Consider the following 20,595-nt stretch of genomic DNA (forward strand, 5'->3'; position numbering starts at 1 on the left):
AAAAACATTGTGGATTGATTTAAGTGTGTTTTTTGTCAAGTAGTTAAAGTGTTTCCCCTTGAGGATACTGTTGTTTTCCCAAGAAACTTTTTCCCGAGGAACTTTAACAAGTTGAGATTGCCATCAGCCAAATCTTGAAAGGAAGGGAATTTAATGCATTACCAACCGTTTCTCAAATAAATCATTGTATTTCAATGGAAAAACAGTCAAAACAAATCGAATAACATATCAAAGCATTTCAACATAAACATGCATAATGGATTCACTACTGTAATGTTCATTTCACCATTTCACACAATATTGTAACTAGCGAGCTAAATATAAACCAATCTGGTGATATTCCACTGGATGACGGACTGGTCGTTGAAGGTTGCAGACGGTTGACCAATGTCATGGGAAAACTTTCAAGATAGCCTTTTAATTTATTGAGGAACTCGTCCGTTTGTGCCGAGTTTCCAGTCCTCCCTAATGAGATGGAACGCTCAAAACTACCCTGGACCACTTTGCTGCAAGAGAAGCACAATTCACAGACGTCCATCACCATACTGAGATAGAGGGGGGTAAAATACATAGAAGATACATCTCCTCACTGGTACGAAGGGAGTGAAAGTATAGAAAATATCCATCTCGGTACACATACAGACGGAGTGATATGTATATCGGCCACATCGGCGCAGTACAATGTGATCGCAGATGTTAAACGTTTGAAGAAACAATTCAAACTGTATTGCTCAATAGATTTCCCATGAAGATAAGTCCAAGAATAGCAGTAAGACAGCGGACAGACATCTTTTGTGCGCCACTGTGATGTGAGAAAACATATCCATAGTGAATAGAGATGTAATGCAACCGTAGGAATAACAGTTAGCCACTAAGTGAAAGAGTAGTTTCACTTTGTCAACCCGTGAAGAGCATGACCCCTGCCTCCTCTTCCATCCACCAAAAGAGCCAATAGTATTCATTTTGTGCACATGTATGTGTGCTCATGTGGATGTGCTTTTATGTGTATTTGTGTGTGCTCTTACATACCTGCGTGCGTGTCTGTGTGTGTGTGTCTGCACCCGCGTGTGTGGTGTGTGTGTGTGTCTGCGCCTGTGTGTGTGTGTGGGCATGTCTGTGTGTGTGTGTGTGTGTGTGTGTGTGTGTGTCTGCGCCTGTGTGTGTGTGGGCGTGTCTGTGTGTGGGCGTGTCTGTGTGTGTGTGTGTCTGCACCTGTGTCTGTGTGTGTGTCTGTGTGTGTGTGTGTCTGCACCTGTGTGTGTGTGTGTGTGTGTGTCTGCACCTGTGTGTGTGTGTGTGTGTGTGTGTGTGTGGTGTGTGTGGTGCGCCTGTGTGTGTGTGTGTGTGTGTGTGTGTGTGTGTGTGTGTGTGTGTGTGTGTCTGCACCTGTGTGTGTGTGTGTGTGTGTCTGCACCTGTGTGTGTGTGTGTGTGTGTCTGCACCTGTGTGTGTGTGTGTGTGTGTGTGTCTGCACCTGTGTGTGTGTGTGTGTGTGTGTGTGTGCGTGGTGTGTGTGTGTGTGTGTGTGTGTGTGTGTGTGTGTGTCTGCACCTGTGTGTGTGTGTGTGTCTGCACCTGTGTGTGTGTGCGTGTGTGTGTGTCGTGTGTGTGGTGTGTGTGTGTGTGTGTGTGTGTGTGTGTGCCTACGGGGTGACCCCCTTCCAGCTGCTGTTCGAGGCGCTCCACAGCCAGGAGCCGCGAGGGTACGTCGTGGGCTGGATCATCGCCATCAGCCTACTGGTTGGGATCCTCATCTTCCTGTTGTTAGCGGTGCTGCTCTGGAAGGTAGGGACGCCCACAGACCACCAGCATCTCATCCTCATTCCAATCCATACTCGCTGGCTGTTCACCCACCTCTGCTGTGGTACAATACTCATTATATGGTGGAATGATTACTAATCGGTCACCAAACGAACGGCGCTTTTACCATATTTAGGCAACGTTGACATGACGACGGTCTGAACTCTGAAATCTGCGTGCATACGGTGACGCAAAAGTGTGGGGAATTGATTGGGTATGCATGCCAGGCGGCCAGGTGGTGCCGTGATGCACCATCACACAACACCGCCATGTCTGAGCGCATGCGTAGAATCTTCTTCTTCTCTTATCTGCGCCGCGAAAACCAAAAATAAGTATCAGTCCATACTATCTGTACCTATCCTGTACATTTCGTGAAAGACTCCTTCAATGTATTAGAGCTGCCAGAGCAGCTTGACGGTCCGACCCATGGAAATAATCCAACATGTCATGTGACGTAAACGCGTACACGACGTGAGCAGATCTGAGCAGAGTTTTGCGTCTTGGCAGTGTAGACGGAAACGCTACGGCGGAGCGTATTCAAGTTTTCCACTCTCGGGGTTAGGTTTGGGATTTTGCGTTTTAAGCCCAAAGACGCCGTCACCGTCTAAACGAAAGGCACTTCTGATTAAATATTATGTCGTTTTTACCCGCAAGCGTCCTCGTGTAAACGGGCCTTACTATGTATTCGTTTAGCTGATGCTTTTATAGACGGCGCCTGATTTCAAGTAGACGTTGATAACAGGGCAGCTGATTGCTCAAGGACCCCTGAAGGTATGCTGAGGACGTCGGGGAATCGTACCCAGAACCTTTGACCTGGCAGCGCCACACTGCACTTCATTCGTTCAGTTCATTTCCATAAAGAATTGGCTTCAGCCTTGAGAACCTCACGTGTCAATGAAAATAATCCCCGGGGTCCCACGAGTTGACCCCCCCGCCCATTGTACCGCGGGGTTGAAACAGTATGACGTGGGGTCATTCCCTCTTTAACAATCCATGCAGAGAACAAAGCCCCAGCCGTCATGTACCCCACACCACTCACATGAAAGCACAATGTGTGTGGAGAATTGCAATTACATTAATGTCCTGAGGCCGTTAGCACCGAACTCCTTCTCTTTTTTTCCCTGCTTTGTTTTACTCCTTTATTTTCCACTGGGAATACCAGAGCTAAACCTGGAATGTTGGTCCTGGGCTACGTCGCCCCGCCCCCTCTTCACCCCCTTACCCCCCTTCTCCCTGGGCCTTGCCAAAATAAACGCGCCTTACAAGCGAAGCACATGTCCTGTATTGCTATTTTCAGGAATGCCTGAGGAGAGCCATGGGTGGGATTCTCTTTGTTATCAAGAAACTGGTGTTACTGTGTGGCTGCGGTGCTGATAAATGAATGGAGTTGAAGAGTTGTGGGGGGGGGGGGGGGGGGGGGGGGGGGGAGGGGGGGGGGGGAAAGGCTGTCTGACTGACATCTGTGTCCTCAGTGCACTGTCGCTCCATCTTCAGCCTCCAATGCACTTTTGCCTCTTTCCACCTCCACTAACCCTCACCCTGTGGTGAAATTCTTGTGCTACACAGTTTTTGTGTTCAAGTATTTGTTTTTTTGGAAAGAAGTCGGGAATCCATTAAAAAAAATACGAATAGTCATTGGTTTTCCATCACAGTTTTTTATGAATATCTTCTTTTGTTGATTAAATCCTCAAAAAGAAGCAACAAACAAACAGTCTCCAAAGGTGGGACCAGCATGTAGGGAGCAGCTGACTGACGCCTATTGACCCCTGAGCACCAACGCCGCCTCTCTCGCTCTGTGTCTCCTTCCCCACAGATGGGCTTCTTCCGACAGGCGCTACCCGGGATATCATCGAGGCGGAGAGAACAGGAAGGACGAGCGACGAGAGCTGGGACTGGATGGACAAGGGACCACTGAGAGGTGCAGAGATTGGGGGTGGTGGGTGGTGGCGGGGGGGAGACAAAGTGAAGTGAGGCCGGGGTAGTGGCGTCACCGAACTGACCCTATGTGGCACCACGTCTCCCCATACCCCTCCCCCCCCCCCCCCCCCCCCCCCAGCCCAGACAAAGACCGTGGGGATCACACACCCCTTTCAGTCTTCCATATGTGGAAGAGAGAACTCAAATATTCTCCATTTTTGGGACCTGTATTTTTCGTGGGGGACGGTAGGAAGACACTGTGGCGGGTGAGTTTTTTTCCGCTGGGGGACCCGTGTCCAGGAAACAGACTTATGTGAGACGGGCCTGTGTGTTTGTCTAACTCAAGAGACAGAGACAGCCCCCCCCCCCCCCCCCCCCACGGAAGGTAACGCCCGGCCTGCCCCATGAAGCTGACGATGGAGGATGACATCCTTCTGGGGTTGTTGGAATGAGACACGTACTATTGGACGACAGAACCCTCAGGGCAGTGTTAAATAGCACATTTATTTTTATATGTATAAGATACCAAATTTGGCCTTCGAGAAGGATCGGGGAAGGGAGGAGGGGTTGTTTCTGCCAATGATGATCATACTGAATCTGAATCTAGCATATGTTTAAAAGCACTGATGTATGATAGGGGTTAGATGTGTGGTTGGATCCATCGTTTATCTTTTGCGAGCCAAAGATAGGCTGTGAATGATGTATGATTGGTCAGTTTGTATATCCAGCGCTGGCTGCAAGCCAAAGATTGTATCTTCTCTGTACTATTCGTGGTTCCACATTATCGCTTATCCATTGATCTCCTTTTCCCCCACGCAAAAACAAAAAGGCAGTATCTTCGAATGGTTTGTGACCTCCCAATACAAGCATTCCTCTTCATTGGAGTTGGGCTCTTGACTTGGGTTTGTGTTAGTGATATTTGAAGGAATTACCATTTGGCAAAAGAGGCCTAAAATGAACACAATAAAAGCCATGACTTCCAGCACTGTTTGTATACCGCAGAAAATAACTTTCAAATTACGATGGACAAAGAAAAAGGACAAAATAAAATGCAGCTCTTGCATGGATCTGTTGCAGCACTGGTACTTGAATCCAACAACAAACCTGTCGCTGGTAAACAAACTCTGAACCCTTTGCAGACTAAACAACACGTGATTCGTTGGTCTTTGGAGTTTGCGTTAAACGTTTGATGATGTTGGGTCTAGTCAGAAGAATCTGCTTGATTGTGTTTTTGTGGTATACACATGTCTGTACTCGAGCAGTTTAAACTTTCGGCGACATAATATTGTTTAGTGTTAGAAGAATCTTAAGGCTTATAGAGAGAAATGTGAGATACTTCCAAGTCCCCGTGGCATGATGAAAGTCTGGGAGGGAAGTCTACCTACATTTAAAGAGGCCCCCCTGGCATGAGTGATCCCCTAAAAATAGGTGGGAATGTGCTCCACTCCATCACTAAACACAAACTAGTGCTCTCTGCCCCATGGGAAACACTCATTTTTAAGTCAACAATTCGGAATGTGAGCGCCCTGAAATTCTGCCACCGTTAAAACTGAGCAAGACACAGGGCCACACGTGAACCCGCGTTGAACACTGCATGCTCTGAAGTGTCCATTCAAATGTTGGGGTTACATCCAGTGTTTATGAATGTGTAGTCAATGGGGTCATAGTCATGTTGTTAGAGCAAAAGATGACGTTGCCTGTCCATTTGGGTAAAAGAGAATCCCCGGCCAATGGTGTTTTGTTCAACTGTAACATTTCCAAATATATAATCATTTTTTTTGTTGTTTGTTTCAGGGATATTGCAGGATTACATTAAACCCTTTAATAGAACAAGGGGTTTAGTTTATTTCTTTCAAGGTGCCCTGGAGCCAGATTTTGAATGTGCAATGCCAAAGAACAAGATTAAGTATATTTTAATGTGTTTCTCTTGGAGTGACAAAATTATGTAGCACTCACCAAACTTTAGTGCTAAAAGAAGACACTTTATACTCCACCTTTTTTTGATGGCTTGGAACCCTATTACGCTGCAAGGATTATGTTATTGACTGGGAACACATAGGCCTACTTTCATTTCAACCCTTCACTATATTCCACTGGCATGGCGTATACTGTGCACATTCATGTCTTCCCTCTGCACCCTGTTATTGTCATCTCTGTACGTGTTGGCAGAAAATACACTTGACTTTTGTTTTTGTTCTCGTTTTTTTTATTTTTTTTTACTGTGATTGTTCGATATTTTTTTTTTTTTGTATGTTGTCACCATCATCACATATGTATTGTTTTTGGAGTTTTGATTATACTACTGTCACTGAAGATCATTTGCATTAGAGTGTGCTTTATATTTTGATGTTTAAACTTCAAAGATGTATATTTATCTCGTGATAAATGTTACAATGGAATGGCGTGGCGTGCTGGTGAAGTTATTGGGGGAACTTTCATTTCGGGCTTCCTCTGCTCTTATTGTGGTGTATAATGCCCTCTGCTGGAAAACCCTATTTTTCCGACAGTGGACTGTAGGGCGCCCTAATCCTATAGGATCAAAAGCTGAAAGAAAAACAATGCAAACAATTCCACTCAGATTCCACGAATACTATACAATGTACTATGTACTTGGACGAACATGTGCACTAGCCAACACTCTGTTTATAATCGTTGTGTTGTGTGGATTAGAAACGGTCCCATTCTTCAAATGCTTCATGTCTATTCGACAGCTTCAGTTTACATTATAAGTTATAAATAAAAGTAACGTTAAGGATATGCCACAAGATATATACCACATGGTCATATGATATGCTGCATGCATGTTGGTCATTTGGTTGCTATGAAACCCTGAGGTCAATTTCCATTGCAGGCAAATGCATTATTCATTCATGTCAGGGAGCGGGCCTACACACAAACAAGAATACATCTATCGGCGCCAACAACAACGGTACTTTGTCTAACCGCGTGGGCTTGACTTGGGACCTTCCATGGCGTCCTTACTGGATCACGGCCTGATTAAGACCGCGGCGGTGGAGCAGGTGGTGGCTCCCATCGCCGGTCACCTGTGTCTGCTGGTGCTTTTATGCGAGAACGCCAAGGATCCCGAGCAGTTCCTCCATCTGGAGGGGGCTGCCCGGGCCGTGGCCAAAGCCACCGAAGACATGGCCTCGGTAGCCTCTAGGTATGTGGGGGTTTTCTAGGGAACAGGGAATAAATGGAAGCACACATTACGCACTCATGCACGCTTACGATGCCAATAACACGTTGTGTTAGCCGTTTTTAGTCGGGCTTCAATGTTCTCGTGTGATAGATGACACATGTCCGGTAGGGTCTGCATGATCCGATGTACACCTGGTTTGGGTTATTCCTAGGCTGATGAATGAAACTGAGGATGAAGTCACAAGGATGGAGATGTCTGCGCTGCTGGAGCCAGTGACTGTGTCTGGACAGCATGTGTTGCTGGTTTCCCAGAAGCTCAGCATCCAGCCCGGTTTGCCCGAGCACAGGGAAGAACTCATCACAGCCACGCAAAACGTCATGCTGGGAGTGGTCAAAGTACAGTAGAATTCACTTTATACCCAAATGTAATAAATATGTTTGATATGTACATTTGAAAGATAAACATCTACAGGTGGAATATGAATGTCCTATAGCTATAGCTGCAGTTTATAGTTGCTGTTTTTGGCAGCATTAAATATGGGTTGGCCCTCTACATGAACATGTGTAACGTCTGAAGCTTTTGCGCAATAAAGGCTGTAAATCACCGCCGCTCTGCTTTTGTCAAGCCATCATCGGAGCTTTGTCAATGACTATAACATGATAGTAGTCTGGCTTTTCCATCGCTCCTTAAAGTTTATTCAGAACTTTATTTATTATTCTAAGCTTTTAAGTTTTCCCGGGGAGATAAATATGTATATGTGTGTTTCACTCTCTCTTTAAACCTTGGGAAAATGTATTCGTTTTGTGCAAACAATTTCAAGTGTGCTGCAAAAATAAATTGAAGGAGTTACAAAGCGGCAACTGTGGTTCAACTTCTCTCGCAGGTCCTATTAGTGAGCGACGACGCCACCGTGAGGACGATAGTGGTCGCTGCAGCCCAGGTGTTGGAGTGTCTCTCCCTGCTGGGATGCTCCCTGGATACCATGACCCTGCTCAAATCGTTCCAGGAGTTTTCCGACGCTCTAATTCTCCTGAAGGGCCTCACAGTCGAGAGGGCAAGGTCCTTACAGGATCCCAGACAGGCCCAGAGTCTGCTGGACTCATTGGGGACCTTGAGCAAGTGCATCTCCATGCTGCACACCGCTATGCTCGCCACCATCAAACACCCCTGCAACGAGCAGGCACAGGCAGCCAAAGCGTACATCCTCGACAAGGTGGAGAGCTCCGTAAAGGACATCGTGGACACTCTCCACAGCAGGTGTGACCCGGGATCCTACGGCCCTTGTGGGTTTTACACTGGGAGGCGCGACAGTCTGATGAAGTTGCTCGACACCTTCTCCATTCACTTGTTCAGAAGCAATGGATTGGACAGCATGGTGCGTGATATTGTGTTCCACTGTATGCTAGTGGCAAACCCGTCTCGCAGCAGCTTACAGCGGAGAGTCGTCGGTCACTGTCAACACATTCTACAGTTCTGGTCGGAAATAATAGCCATAACCAAACTGTCGGCGGATCCGGACAGCCCTTGGCACCATATCGAGAATGTGTCTATTTTATTAAAAGAGCAATTAGAAATGCTTGACGAAGACTTGATGGCCACTGTCCTTTATCAAGTGTTGGATGCATTTCTTTCAGTATCTGACTTGTTTGAAGAACTTGGGAATGTGAGGCAAATCCTGGATGTGGACTCCCCAACCGAGATGAACCTGGACTTGCTCCAGCCACTCCTTGAGGACTTTGTAGCGTACACGGACAGACTTATACAAGTGTCTCATTTCGTATCGGCAATGGCGTTTGATGCAAAGAGTATGGAGAACGTGGAAAGCTCCTGTCTCTCTCTAACCAGACTCCGCTCTTGGATTGCCACCTTTTCTCTGGAGCTGGGAGATGATCCACAGCAAGCGGTCCACAGACTGCGGGAACTCTGCCAGAGATGGGAGGAGGAGAGCAGTCAGCTGCTAGAGGCTCTCAGTGATGTGCTGGATGTACGGGAGTTCACCAGCGTCGCAATCGATGAGCTGGTGAACGACCGCCGTGGATGTGATGAGGCATACAAAGAGCAGCACTATCAGATGTTCGCGGAGAATGCGAGCCACTTCAACTCTCACCTGATACAGGTGGTGGACTCGGTGAAGCGGCACTTGGACAGGAGTGACAACCCCATCTACAGGAACGGACTCCTGGTCTTGCTGAAGCAGGTACGAACGGCCCAGGTCAAAGTGGAAGGATCCGTCAGAGAAATGTTGGCTGGGCCTGGCCTAAACGTGGAGGTGTATCCGTACTTTTCGGACCATGTTACCACAGCACTTCAGCAGGTCAAAGTGCTCAGAGAGGGACTGGATGGCCGGCAGCATCCTCATCTCCTCAGCCCGCTCCGAGAGGATGTCCGCGTGGAGCAAGAAGTCTCGCCTCCTTCTTCCCCTGAGCCTGAAGAAGAACATCTGGATGGAAAAGATCATGGCAATGACGATCCCTTCAGCATTGGATTCCTCTCCTCTCCTCTGCATAGACAGTCTGGAACGGAAGCCGTAGGAGAGCCAACAGGGGAAACTGTAGAAACGATAGCGTATCGTAAATATGACAGGGTGGATTTAACGGTGCCAGCTGTCTCTGAGAAGCCAAACCTAATCCACAGGCTCGGGGATTTTGATCTACTGCCCCTCCTGTATGAGGTGGTGACTGTGACCAAAGGGAAAGATGTGACAGGCCTCAACCTGGTATGCACCGCTGTCCTGGAGCTGTCAAATTGTTACGTTCAAGCAGCGAAGGACGCCTCCTGTATCGTTGATGCAATCGACTCCCAGTCATTAGATGGCTTCAGGGCAGATCTCGTATCCCTCACACCACTGCTCGTCCAGACAGCGCAGGAGACCGCGATGAGCTCAGCTATGAGCACGGAGGCTGTTTATAAGCACAGCGCGCAGTTTTCGGACCTGATAAACAACATGCGCAAGCTGCTACTGCCGGTGGCCGGTTCCTGGTACCACGCCGTTCAGGCCCTGGTTCGTGACACCGCACACAACATGGCCGCCAGAGCCACCGAGCAGCTCTCGGAGGTGATCAGCTTATCCGCTGATGTCGTCCAACTGCTCACGCGGTCCGACGTCACACCTCAAGGTTCAGAGAGTTTTACTGTGTTGCACAGCAAGTTGAACAAGGCCCAGAACAACACCAGGCTCCTGGCGGAACTCTCCGGTGCACTGAAAGGTCCAGTAGATCAACTGGAGGGGCCGTGCATACTGTGGGCTCTATCGATGCAGATTCTGTTGAAGTCTCTGGATAAGATCTTGGGCCCGTCGAGTGCAGTAAGTCAACTGACAGTCCAAAAGAAGCTGTCAACAATGTCTGAAAACTCACTACGGATCCAGGAGGCCGCAAGGCTAACCAGTCAAGTTTGTAAAAGTGCCCACAAGGCTAAAGAATTCACTGAAATCAAGGAGGAACTCAAAACACACACCGAGAACTACCTACAGGTGGCGGAGGATTTCGGCCTGGTGCAAAGTGTTGTTCAGCTAACCAAGTCTGAGTTCTTTCAAAGAAGTCTTCTGATTAAACTTAGAGTCTTATGTGGCCAGCTTGATAAAACAAACAAGGACTACGTTAACACGATTCAAAATATCGTCAACGCTGCTGAAACGGCCGCCAAACACGTATCGGACGAGAAGACTGCAGAAGAGGCAGAGCAGCAATTTGAAGCCGCAGTAGAGGCAATAGTTGAAAACATAAATTCAGCCACCAAAAAGGTGGAAGAATGCCTGAACTACGTGCGTGACCCACGTGCTCGCAGCAACCTGCGGTCCATCAACGACCACCTGTCTTTCCAGATCTCCGACATAGTGAGTCGGGCCCGGCTGATTGTGGAGACGCGGTTTGTCTCTGACAGCCTCAGCCTTGAGGTTCAGATACAGTGCTGGTCTGCCAAGGCTCGCTACGTCACGGAGGAGATCCTCAAAACGGATGGGATCCAGCAGCAGGCTAAAGATCGTATCAGGATGGCTCTGCAGGGCGTCGGGCCAGAGGTGGCTCAGGGCGGGATAGCACCACCTCCATGTGAGGTAAAGGAAGAGAAACCCACTACGTTCACCACTTGGCCTAAAAGCCATGCAGAAAACGTAGACGCGGCAAATATGGGAATGTCTGAAGCCGTCACGGTGGAAGAAGACTACCTCAAAAGACATGTGAGGTTTCCTTTTTCGTTTGATTTATTAGAGATTTTCCGTAATTCTTATAATTGATAGAAAATCATAATAGTTTTGCTTCACACTGACACTTTGTCTTCATCTTCAGAATAAGTCGGGGTTCTCGTCGTGCAGAGAAGCGTCTTCCCTCGCCTACACCTCGCTGTTTCTAAGGGAAGAGACCGAAAGCTGGGACCCCAAAGACAACAGGATAGTCCAGGTTACCAGGCAGATGGCTGACAGGATCTATTACATGACACAGTATCTGAGGAGGAAGGGGCCGATAGCGGTGAGGACCCCCACTTTCCCTTGGAGCGTCCCATGAGTCGTGTGTGACTATTGTGTGTGATATTTTTTTACAACAATCATAAGAAATGGTTACACAATAAACATTTTACATCTTTCTAATTCATGGGAAGAGGTTCTATAATAACTGGTAATTTAGAGAACCAACATACATTATATCCGAATACAACTTTAAAGTTGTATTCATTTAAGTTAGTTTAACTTCATTAAAAGTTACAATAAAAAGTAAAATTGTTTTTGTTAATTGTCTTAATTTATATATATATATACTTTTTTTTTTTCATGTGTATTTTCATGAAGGTATACACTCAAAACAAGATCATCAACCATTAACACTGTGCGTTATTCTCACCTAAATAAACTCCTTTGACTCCAGAACAAAGAGGCCTTCGTGGGCATGGCTAAAGAGGTCATAGCAAACTGCCAGTCCGTCACACAATTCGTCAGAGTCATCGCCAACCACTGCCTGGATAAGCAGTGTACCGCAGAGCTGTCCCTGATCGTTGAGCAGATCCTCACCATCACCAACCAGCTCAGCATAATTTCCAGGTGAGCCTACGATTCCGCCAAACCTCCTGAGTCCAGTTCATGGACCAAGTGTATTGAGGTTAAAGGTCCCATGACATGCCACCAGGTTTGAGTGTGATTAGCCTTACAAGCCATTTTGAAATCTGCCCCTTTTGACATCACAAGTGGGAGTGTCCACCAGGGACGCGGGAAGTGGGGGTGCTTAGGGTGCTGCAGCACCCCCCCCCTGGCGGCCTCTGGCTGTAACTGCAAGTTAGAAGGTCTTCTGAACAAATCAATACTTTTTTTTTCTTTTTTGAATTTTATCATACAACATGATTTTTCATTAAATTATTGACATCCACCCTTTTTATAATATTTATCATATTATCATTTCATTTTATTTAGAACATTGTCTGAGTAGGCTGACGTAGGCTATGACGCAGAACGCAGAACTGTCGATAGCTGAATATCGTACTATGCTGATTTTACATAAGCATGTTGGTGTTCAACATCTGTTGTAGTGAACATTCTAAAACTGGTGTAAAATGTTGCTGCCATATTAATAGACACGTTGAATGTTATCGTTATGATTCTGGAATCCCGCACGTAAACTGGTTGGCAAAAAAAGAGCAAAGACGGACGGTTCACTTGACGGAGAAACTGTCACTTTCCTCATATCAGACAACTCGTATCTCTGGATGAAAATGAAGGCTTTCTTTTATTGTCACTTTCCTTTTAAACCTTTAGAAATAACCTCCTGAATCCTTGTTATAACGCTGTGTATAATCCCGGACCGCAACAGCTTGTCGGCATGTTGTTAGTGTGTGAATTCAGCACAGTATCAGCCGAGTTGACTCTAATTTTCACATTGTTTACTTGCTGACGATTGTGAATAACAGTGGCTAGTTGGCAGAACTCTTTTTACACACCAGTAGAGTGTTTTTCAGAGCGGAGCCCTGAATGTGACGTCACCCGTCATCTCGTCTCTGTAAACAATGGATGTTGCGCAGCATTTATTATGACGTCATTATATAGACTCTCTCTCAGCACCCCCCCCCCCCCCTTGGACTGACTTCCCGCGTCCCTGTTGTTACCCCCTATGTTTTATTCGATACATTTCGACAGTGTTACCCCTTATGGGTTTTTCATGACGACAGATAAAAAATGACAGGTTTTTTTACGTTTCATTTGATAAAAACGACAGTGTTACCCCTTATGTTTTTTTCCCATGATGACTGATGAAAAACAACAGTGTTACCCCTTATATTCTATTTGACAAAGACAACAGTGTAACCCCTTGTGTTTTTTCATGACGACCAATAAAAAACAACAGTGTTACCCCTTATGTTTTTATTCATGACGACTAATAAAAAACAAGTGTTACCCCTTATGTTTTTATTCATGACGACCAACAAAAAACAACAGTGTCACCCCTCATGTTTCATTTGATAAAAACGACAGTGTTACCCCCTATGTTTTAATTGATAAATATCGACAGTGTTACCCCTTGTGTTTTTTTTCATGAAGACCAAAGAAAAACAACAGTGTCACCCCCTATGTTTTATTTGATAAATATCAACAGTATATATTATGTATATTTTTGCGGGGATCCGAACATGAGCTGTTTAGAGTGTTAACCTCTGAACAGTGTTACCCCTTATGTTTTTTTTCATGACGACCAATAAAAAACAACAGTGTTACCCCTTATGTTTTTTTTCATGACGACCAATAAAAAACAACAGTGTTACCCCTTATGTTTTCTTTCATGACGACCAATAAAAAACAGCAGTGTTACCCCTTATGTTTTTTTTCATGATGACCAATAAAAAACAAGTGTTACCCCTTATGTTGTTTTTCATGACGACCAATAAAAAACAACATTGTTACCCCTTATGTTTTTTTTCATGACGACCAACAAAAAACAACAGTGTTACCCCTTATGTTGTTTTTCATGACGACCAATAAAAAACAACATTGTTACCCCTTATGTTTTTTTTCATGACGACCAACAAAAAACAACAGTGTTACCCCTTATGTTGTTTTTCATGACGACCAATAAAAAACAATATTGTTACCCCTTATGTTTTTTTTCATGACGACCAACAAAAAACAACAGTGTTACCCCTTATGTTTTTTTTCATGACGACCAATAAAAAACAACAGTGTTACCCCTTATGTTTTCTTTCATGACGACCAATAAAAAACAGCAGTCTTACCCCTTATGTTTTTTTTCATGACGACCAATAAAAACGACAGTGTTACCCCTTATGTTTTTTTTCATGACGACCAAAGAAAAAAAAAAGTGTTGCCCCCTATGTTTTATTTGATAAATATCGACAGTGTTACCCCTTATGTTTATTTCAAAAAGGCAGATAAAAAACGACAGTTACCTCTCATGTTTTTTCCATGTTGACCAATAAAAAACAACAGTGGTACCCCTGTCTACGTTTTGCAGGGATCTGAACATGAGCTGTTTAGAGTGATAACCTCCGAACTTAACAATGCAACATCAAGACACCGGTTAAAAACATCATAATGGTGACTTTATAAAGGTGACTTTATAATTCGCATGAAATAGAGATTAGAGTCTTCCAACAGAGGTCATCAACCGGACTTGAACCCCGGTCTCCAGGGGCTTAGGCAGAGTGCACTCCACTGCACCACTGAGGCGAGGACAATACACTTCAATCAATCATCAATAAAGAGGATATACATGACATTAAAATGTATGTGTGTATTTCTATTATTTCCCTTATGTTTTTTTTCATGACGACCAATAAAAAACAACAGTGTTACCCCTTATGTTTTTTTTCATGACGACCAATAAAAAACAACAGTTACCCCTTACGTTTTTTTTCATGACGACCAATAAAAAACAACAGTGTTACCCCTTATGTCTTTTTTTCATGACGACCAATAAAAACCGACAGTGTTACCCCTTATGTTTTTTTTCATGACGACCAAAGAAAAACAACAGTGTTACCCCTTATGGTTTTTTTCATGACGACCAACAAAAAACAACAGTGTTACCCCTTATGTTGTTTTTCATGACGACCAATAAAAAACAACATTGTTACCCCTTATGTTTTTTTTCATGACGACCAATAAAAAACCAACAGTGTTACCCCTTATGTTTTTTTTCATGACGACCAATAAAAAACAACAGTGTTACCCCTTATGTTTTCTTTCATGACGACCAATAAAAAACAGCAGTGTTACCCCTTATGTTGTTTTTCATGACGACCAATAAAAAACAACATTGTTACCCCTTATGTTTTTTTTCATGACGACCAATAAAAAACAACAGTGTTACCCCTTATGTTTTTTTTCATGACGACCAATAAAAAACAGCAGTCTTACCCCTTATGTTTTTTTTCATGACGACCAATAAAAACGACAGTGTTACCCCTTATGTTTTTTTTCATGACGACCAAAGAAAAAAAAAAGTGTTACCCCCTATGTTTGATTTGATAAATATCGACAGTGTTACCCCTTATGTTTATTTCAAGAAGGCCGATAAAAAACGACAGTTACCTCTCATGTTTTTTCCATGTTGACCAATAAAAAACAACAGTGACGGGATCTGAACATGAGCTGTTTAGAGTGATAACCTCCAAACTTAACAATGCAACATCAAGACACCGGTTAAAAACATCATAATGGTTATACTTGACTTTATAATTCGCATGAAATAGAGATTAGAGTCTTCCAACAGAGGTCATCAACCGGACTTGAACCCTGGTCTCCAGGGGGTTAGGCAGAGTGCACTCCACTGCACCACTGAGGCGAGGACAATACACTGCAATCAATCATCAATAAAGAGGATATACATGACATTAAAATGTATGTGTGTATTTCTATTATTTCCCTTATGTTTTTTTTCATGACGACCAATAAAAAACAACAGTGTTACCCCTTATGTTTTTTTTCATGACGACCAATAAAAAACAACAGTGTTACCCCTTACGTTTTTTTTCATGACGACCAATAAAAAACAACAGTGTTACCCCTTACGTTTTTTTTCATGACGACCAATAAAAAACAACAGTGTTACCCCTTATGTCTTTTTTTCATGACGACCAATAAAAACCGACAGTGTTACCCCTTATGTTTTTTTTCATGACGACCAAAGAAAAACAACAGTGTTACCCCTTATGTTTTCTTTCATGACGACCAATAACAAACAGCAGTCTTACCCCTTATGTTTTTTTTCATGACGACCAATAAAAAACAACAGTGTTACCCCTTATGTTTTCTTTCATGACGACCAATAAAAAACAGCAGTGTTACCCCTTATGTTGTTTTTCATGACGACCAATAAAAAACAACATTGTTACCCCTTATGTTTTTTTTCATGACGACCAATAAAAAACAACAGTGTTACCCCTTATGTTTTTTTTCATGACGACCTATAAAAAACAGCAGTCTTACCCCTTATGTTTTTTTTCATGACGACCAAAGAAAAAAAAAAGTGTTACCCCCTATGTTTTATTTGATAAATATCGACAGTGTTACCCCTTATGTTTATTTCAAGAAGGCCGATAAAAAACGACAGTTACCTCTCATGTTTTTTCCATGTTGACCAATAAAATCCAGGGGGTTAGGCAGAGTGCACTCCACTGCACCACTGAGGCGAGGACAATACACTGCAATCAATCATCAATAAAGAGGATATACATGACATTAAAATGTATGTGTGTATTTCTATTATTTCCCTTATGTTTTTTTTCATGACGACCAATAAAAAACAACAGTGTTACCCCTTATGTTTTTTTTCATGACGACCAATAAAAAACAACAGTGTTACCCCTTACGTTTTTTTTCATGACGACCAATAAAAAACAACAGTGTTACCCCTTACGTTTTTTTTCATGACGACCAATAAAAAACAACAGTGTTACCCCTTATGTCTTTTTTTCATGACGACCAATAAAAACCGACAGTGTTACCCCTTATGTTTTTTTTCATGACGACCAAAGAAAAACAACAGTGTTACCCCTTATGTTTTCTTTCATGACGACCAATAACAAACAGCAGTCTTACCCCTTATGTTTTTTTTCATGACGACCAATAAAAAACAACAGTGTTACCCCTTATGTTTTCTTTCATGACGACCAATAAAAAACAGCAGTGTTACCCCTTATGTTGTTTTTCATGACGACCAATAAAAAACAACATTGTTACCCCTTATGTTTTTTTTCATGACGACCAATAAAAAACAACAGTGTTACCCCTTATGTTTTTTTTCATGACGACCAATAAAAAACAGCAGTCTTACCCCTTATGTTTTTTTTCATGACGACCAAAGAAAAAAAAAAGTGTTACCCCCTATGTTTTATTTGATAAATATCGACAGTGTTACCCCTTATGTTTATTTCAAGAAGGCCGATAAAAAACGACAGTTACCTCTCATGTTTTTTCCATGTTGACCAATAAAAAACAACAGTGACGGGATCTGAACATGAGCTGTTTAGAGTGATAACCTCCAAACTTAACAATGCAACATCAAGACACCGGTTAAAAACATCATAATGGTTATACTTGACTTTATAATTCGCATGAAATAGAGATTAGAGTCTTCCAACAGAGGTCATCAACCGGACTTGAACCCCGGTCTCCAGGGGGTTAGGCAGAGTGCACTCCTCTGCACCACTGAGGCGAGGACAATACACTGCAATCAATCATCAATAAAGAGGATATACATGACATTAAAATGTATGTGTGTATTTCTATTATTTCCCTTATGTTTTTTTTCATGACGACCAATAAAAAACAACAGTGTTACCCCTTATGTTTTTTTTCATGACGACCAATAAAAAACAACAGTGTTACCCCTTACGTTTTCTTTCATGACGACCAATAAAAAACAGCAGTGTTACCCCTTATGTTGTTTTTCATGACGACCAATAAAAAACAACATTGTTACCCCTTATGTTTTTTTTCATGACGACCAATAAAAAACAACAGTGTTACCCCTTATGTTTTTTTTCATGACGACCAATAAAAAACAGCAGTCTTACCCCTTATGTTTTTTTTCATGACGACCAAAGAAAAAAAAAAGTGTTACCCCCTATGTTTTATTTGATAAATATCGACAGTGTTACCCCTTATGTTTATTTCAAGAAGGCCGATAAAAAACGACAGTTACCTCTCATGTTTTTTCCATGTTGACCAATAAAAAACAACAGTGACGGGATCTGAACATGAGCTGTTTAGAGTGATAACCTCCAAACTTAACAATGCAACATCAAGACACCGGTTAAAAACATCATAATGGTTATACTTGACTTTATAATTCACATGAAATAGAGATTAGAGTCTTCCAACAGAGGTCATCAACCGGACTTGAACCCCGGTCTCCAGGGGGTTAGGCAGAGTGCACTCCTCTGCACCACTGAGGCGAGGACAATACACTGCAATCAATCATCAATAAAGAGGATATACATGACATTAAAATGTATGTGTGTATTTCTATTATTTCCCTTATGTTTTTTTTCATGACGACCAATAAAAAACAACAGTGTTACCCCTTATGTTTTTTTTCATGACGACCAATAAAAAACAACAGTGTTACCCCTTACGTTTTTTTTCATGACGACCAATAAAAAACAACAGTGTTACCCCTTACGTTTTTTTTCATGACGACCAATAAAAAACAACAGTGTTACCCCTTATGTTGTTTTTCATGACGACCAATAAAAAACAACAGTGTTACCCCTTATGTTTTTTTTCATGACGACCAAAGAAAAACAACAGTGTTACCCCCTATGTTTTATTTGATAAATATCGACAGTGTTACCCCTTATGTTTATTTCATGACGGCCGATAAAATATCAGCCGAGTTGACTCTAATTTTCACATTGTTTACTTGCTGACGATTGTGAATAACAGTGGCCAGTTGGCAGAACTCTTTTTACACACCAGTAGAGTGTTTTTCAGAGCGGAGCCCTGAATGTGACGTCACCCGTCATCTCGTCTCTGTAAACAATGGATGTTGCGCAGCATTTATTATGACGTCATTATATAGATTCTCTCTCAGCACCCCCCCCTCGGACTGACTTCCCGCGTCCCTGGTGTCCACCTAGATGTGTGCTGGATCTAGATCAGTCTACCAGCCTACCAAGGGGACTGAAGCAAACGTTGCTCGTCACACATCTAAGGTGGACACGCCCACTTGTGATGTCATAAGGGGCAGATTTTCAAAACATCTTGTAACAGCTAATCACACTCACACCTGGTGGCATGTCATGGGACCTTTAATGGTTGTTTTTTTTACTTCTACGTATGCAGCGTCAAGGCTGTGACACCGGGGTGCAAGTCGTCGGACGAGATTCTGGTGAAGAACGCGCAGAACCTGCTGAAGACGGTGCTGCAGGGGGTGCATGCAGCGGAGACGGCCTGCATTAAGGTACTGCGGATAAGTCATTCCCCACCAGGGGTACGTCAGGACGTGAGGCTCCGTGAGCAGGTTACAAGGGGGTGCTTGGGGAGATGTCGATTTTGCTTTGCTTTACCTACAAAACATACACTGAAAATATCCATGTTTGTTGAATGACTTGAGTATTATCTTGGTCGTTGCTGATCAATAAATGTGATCAGCAACAACTGCTCAGCTTCTCCCATTTTAAACACATAGGCCACTAAAGTACTGCTGACTGGACTCTCGTAATTAGTATTTTGGTGAGACCAATGGTCTCACATTTGCCGTGTCGCTGTCTCTTTAAGAGTTCAAATGAGTCAGACATGGGACATGATGCAACGCCCTGTAGTATTAGCTCTGTCATGTCCCATCTCCCGCTCATTCGGCTGTTCCCCCGGTCTGTACATGTGTCTTCTTCCTGTCAGGGTCTGAGGCAGCCTGAGCCCGATTCAGACGGCGCGGAGGCCGCGGCCCTCTGCTTCCAGTGGAGGAGGAACCTCCAGATCCACCGGGCCTGGCAGAACTCCAACCCCGAGACGGACGACCTGGGTCTGAGGAGGACCTCCCCGCTGCCCCTGGCCCCCAGCCTGGCCCCTTCTTCACTCAAGATAAAATAAGCAATAAGAATAATACACGATACAATGGAGGAATTACTAGCAAGTTTTGTCATTAGCGGCCTCTAGTGGCTCGAGTTGTAACTACAGTCATAGTTTTACAATAACGTTTTCCTATTGGGGGTTGATTACCAGAATAAAATATCCCTGTATTGACTCGTGGATAGGCATGTTTTATTCTCAAGGAACTTTCTAGTTTAGATCTTCTTTAAATAACATTTAGCTTTAGACAAGCTAAATGGTACTGGTGTAATTTATATCCATACACCATTAGGCCGGCTGCAAGATGCAAGGAAGAACTGCAGCCGAGACTTGGGAATGAGTTGGCGTTATAAATCCTGACCAAGAATATCTGAAATCCTTGAAAATACCTATTCATGTCACCAAGTGTCGACAGTTAAATGTCTTTAATATAATTAATGCTATAGTTCACAAAGGCAGTGAAATATTTAGGGTTCTTGAGAACCTGATATGAAAGCATGTCATCGCAGGCTATGGGATGAAAAATGAAAGCATGAAAAATAATATCCACAATTCCTCAACATCACACTGAAAGTGACTCATTCTCTGAACCGTTTGGGAGCGCACAAACATAGAGTAAAGCTGGGACTTAAAGGTAGCAGCACAAAATGAAAAACACTAAGAAAAGAAATTGAGTTATTAACAAAGATATAATAATAACTCAATATGAGTTTATGGAGAGCCAACT

General features: G+C 43.5%; 2 protein-coding genes across 3 annotated transcripts; both read left to right on the top strand.

The window, feature by feature from the left end:
- Positions 1–21: 21 nt before the first annotated feature.
- Positions 22–3,931, top strand: LOC132473299 (uncharacterized). Its single transcript, XM_060073373.1, is given in 3 exon segments — positions 22–1,785; positions 3,614–3,637; positions 3,640–3,931. Coding segments are annotated over 3 exon segments (966 nt in total). The 5' UTR covers positions 22–975; the 3' UTR covers positions 3,772–3,931.
- A 150-nt stretch (positions 3,932–4,081) lies between these two features.
- Positions 4,082–20,008, top strand: LOC132473110 (uncharacterized). 2 transcript variants are annotated; one of them, XM_060073082.1, is made up of 6 exons: positions 4,082–6,880; positions 7,071–11,036; positions 11,146–11,325; positions 11,719–11,891; positions 19,143–19,260; positions 19,698–20,008. In XM_060073082.1, exons 2-6 carry the CDS (start codon positions 7,842–7,844, stop codon positions 19,887–19,889), a joined length of 3,858 nt encoding a protein of 1,285 aa, XP_059929065.1. In that variant the 5' UTR covers positions 4,082–6,880; positions 7,071–7,841; the 3' UTR covers positions 19,890–20,008. The 2 variants fall into 2 exon arrangements, with proteins under 2 accessions (XP_059929065.1, XP_059929066.1); XM_060073083.1 differs by having other exon boundaries at positions 4,082–11,036.
- Positions 20,009–20,595: the final 587 nt, after the last annotated feature.

This window comes from Gadus macrocephalus, chromosome 15 (genome assembly GCF_031168955.1).
Source record: "Gadus macrocephalus chromosome 15, ASM3116895v1".
Classification (NCBI taxonomy): domain Eukaryota; kingdom Metazoa; phylum Chordata; class Actinopteri; order Gadiformes; family Gadidae; genus Gadus; species Gadus macrocephalus.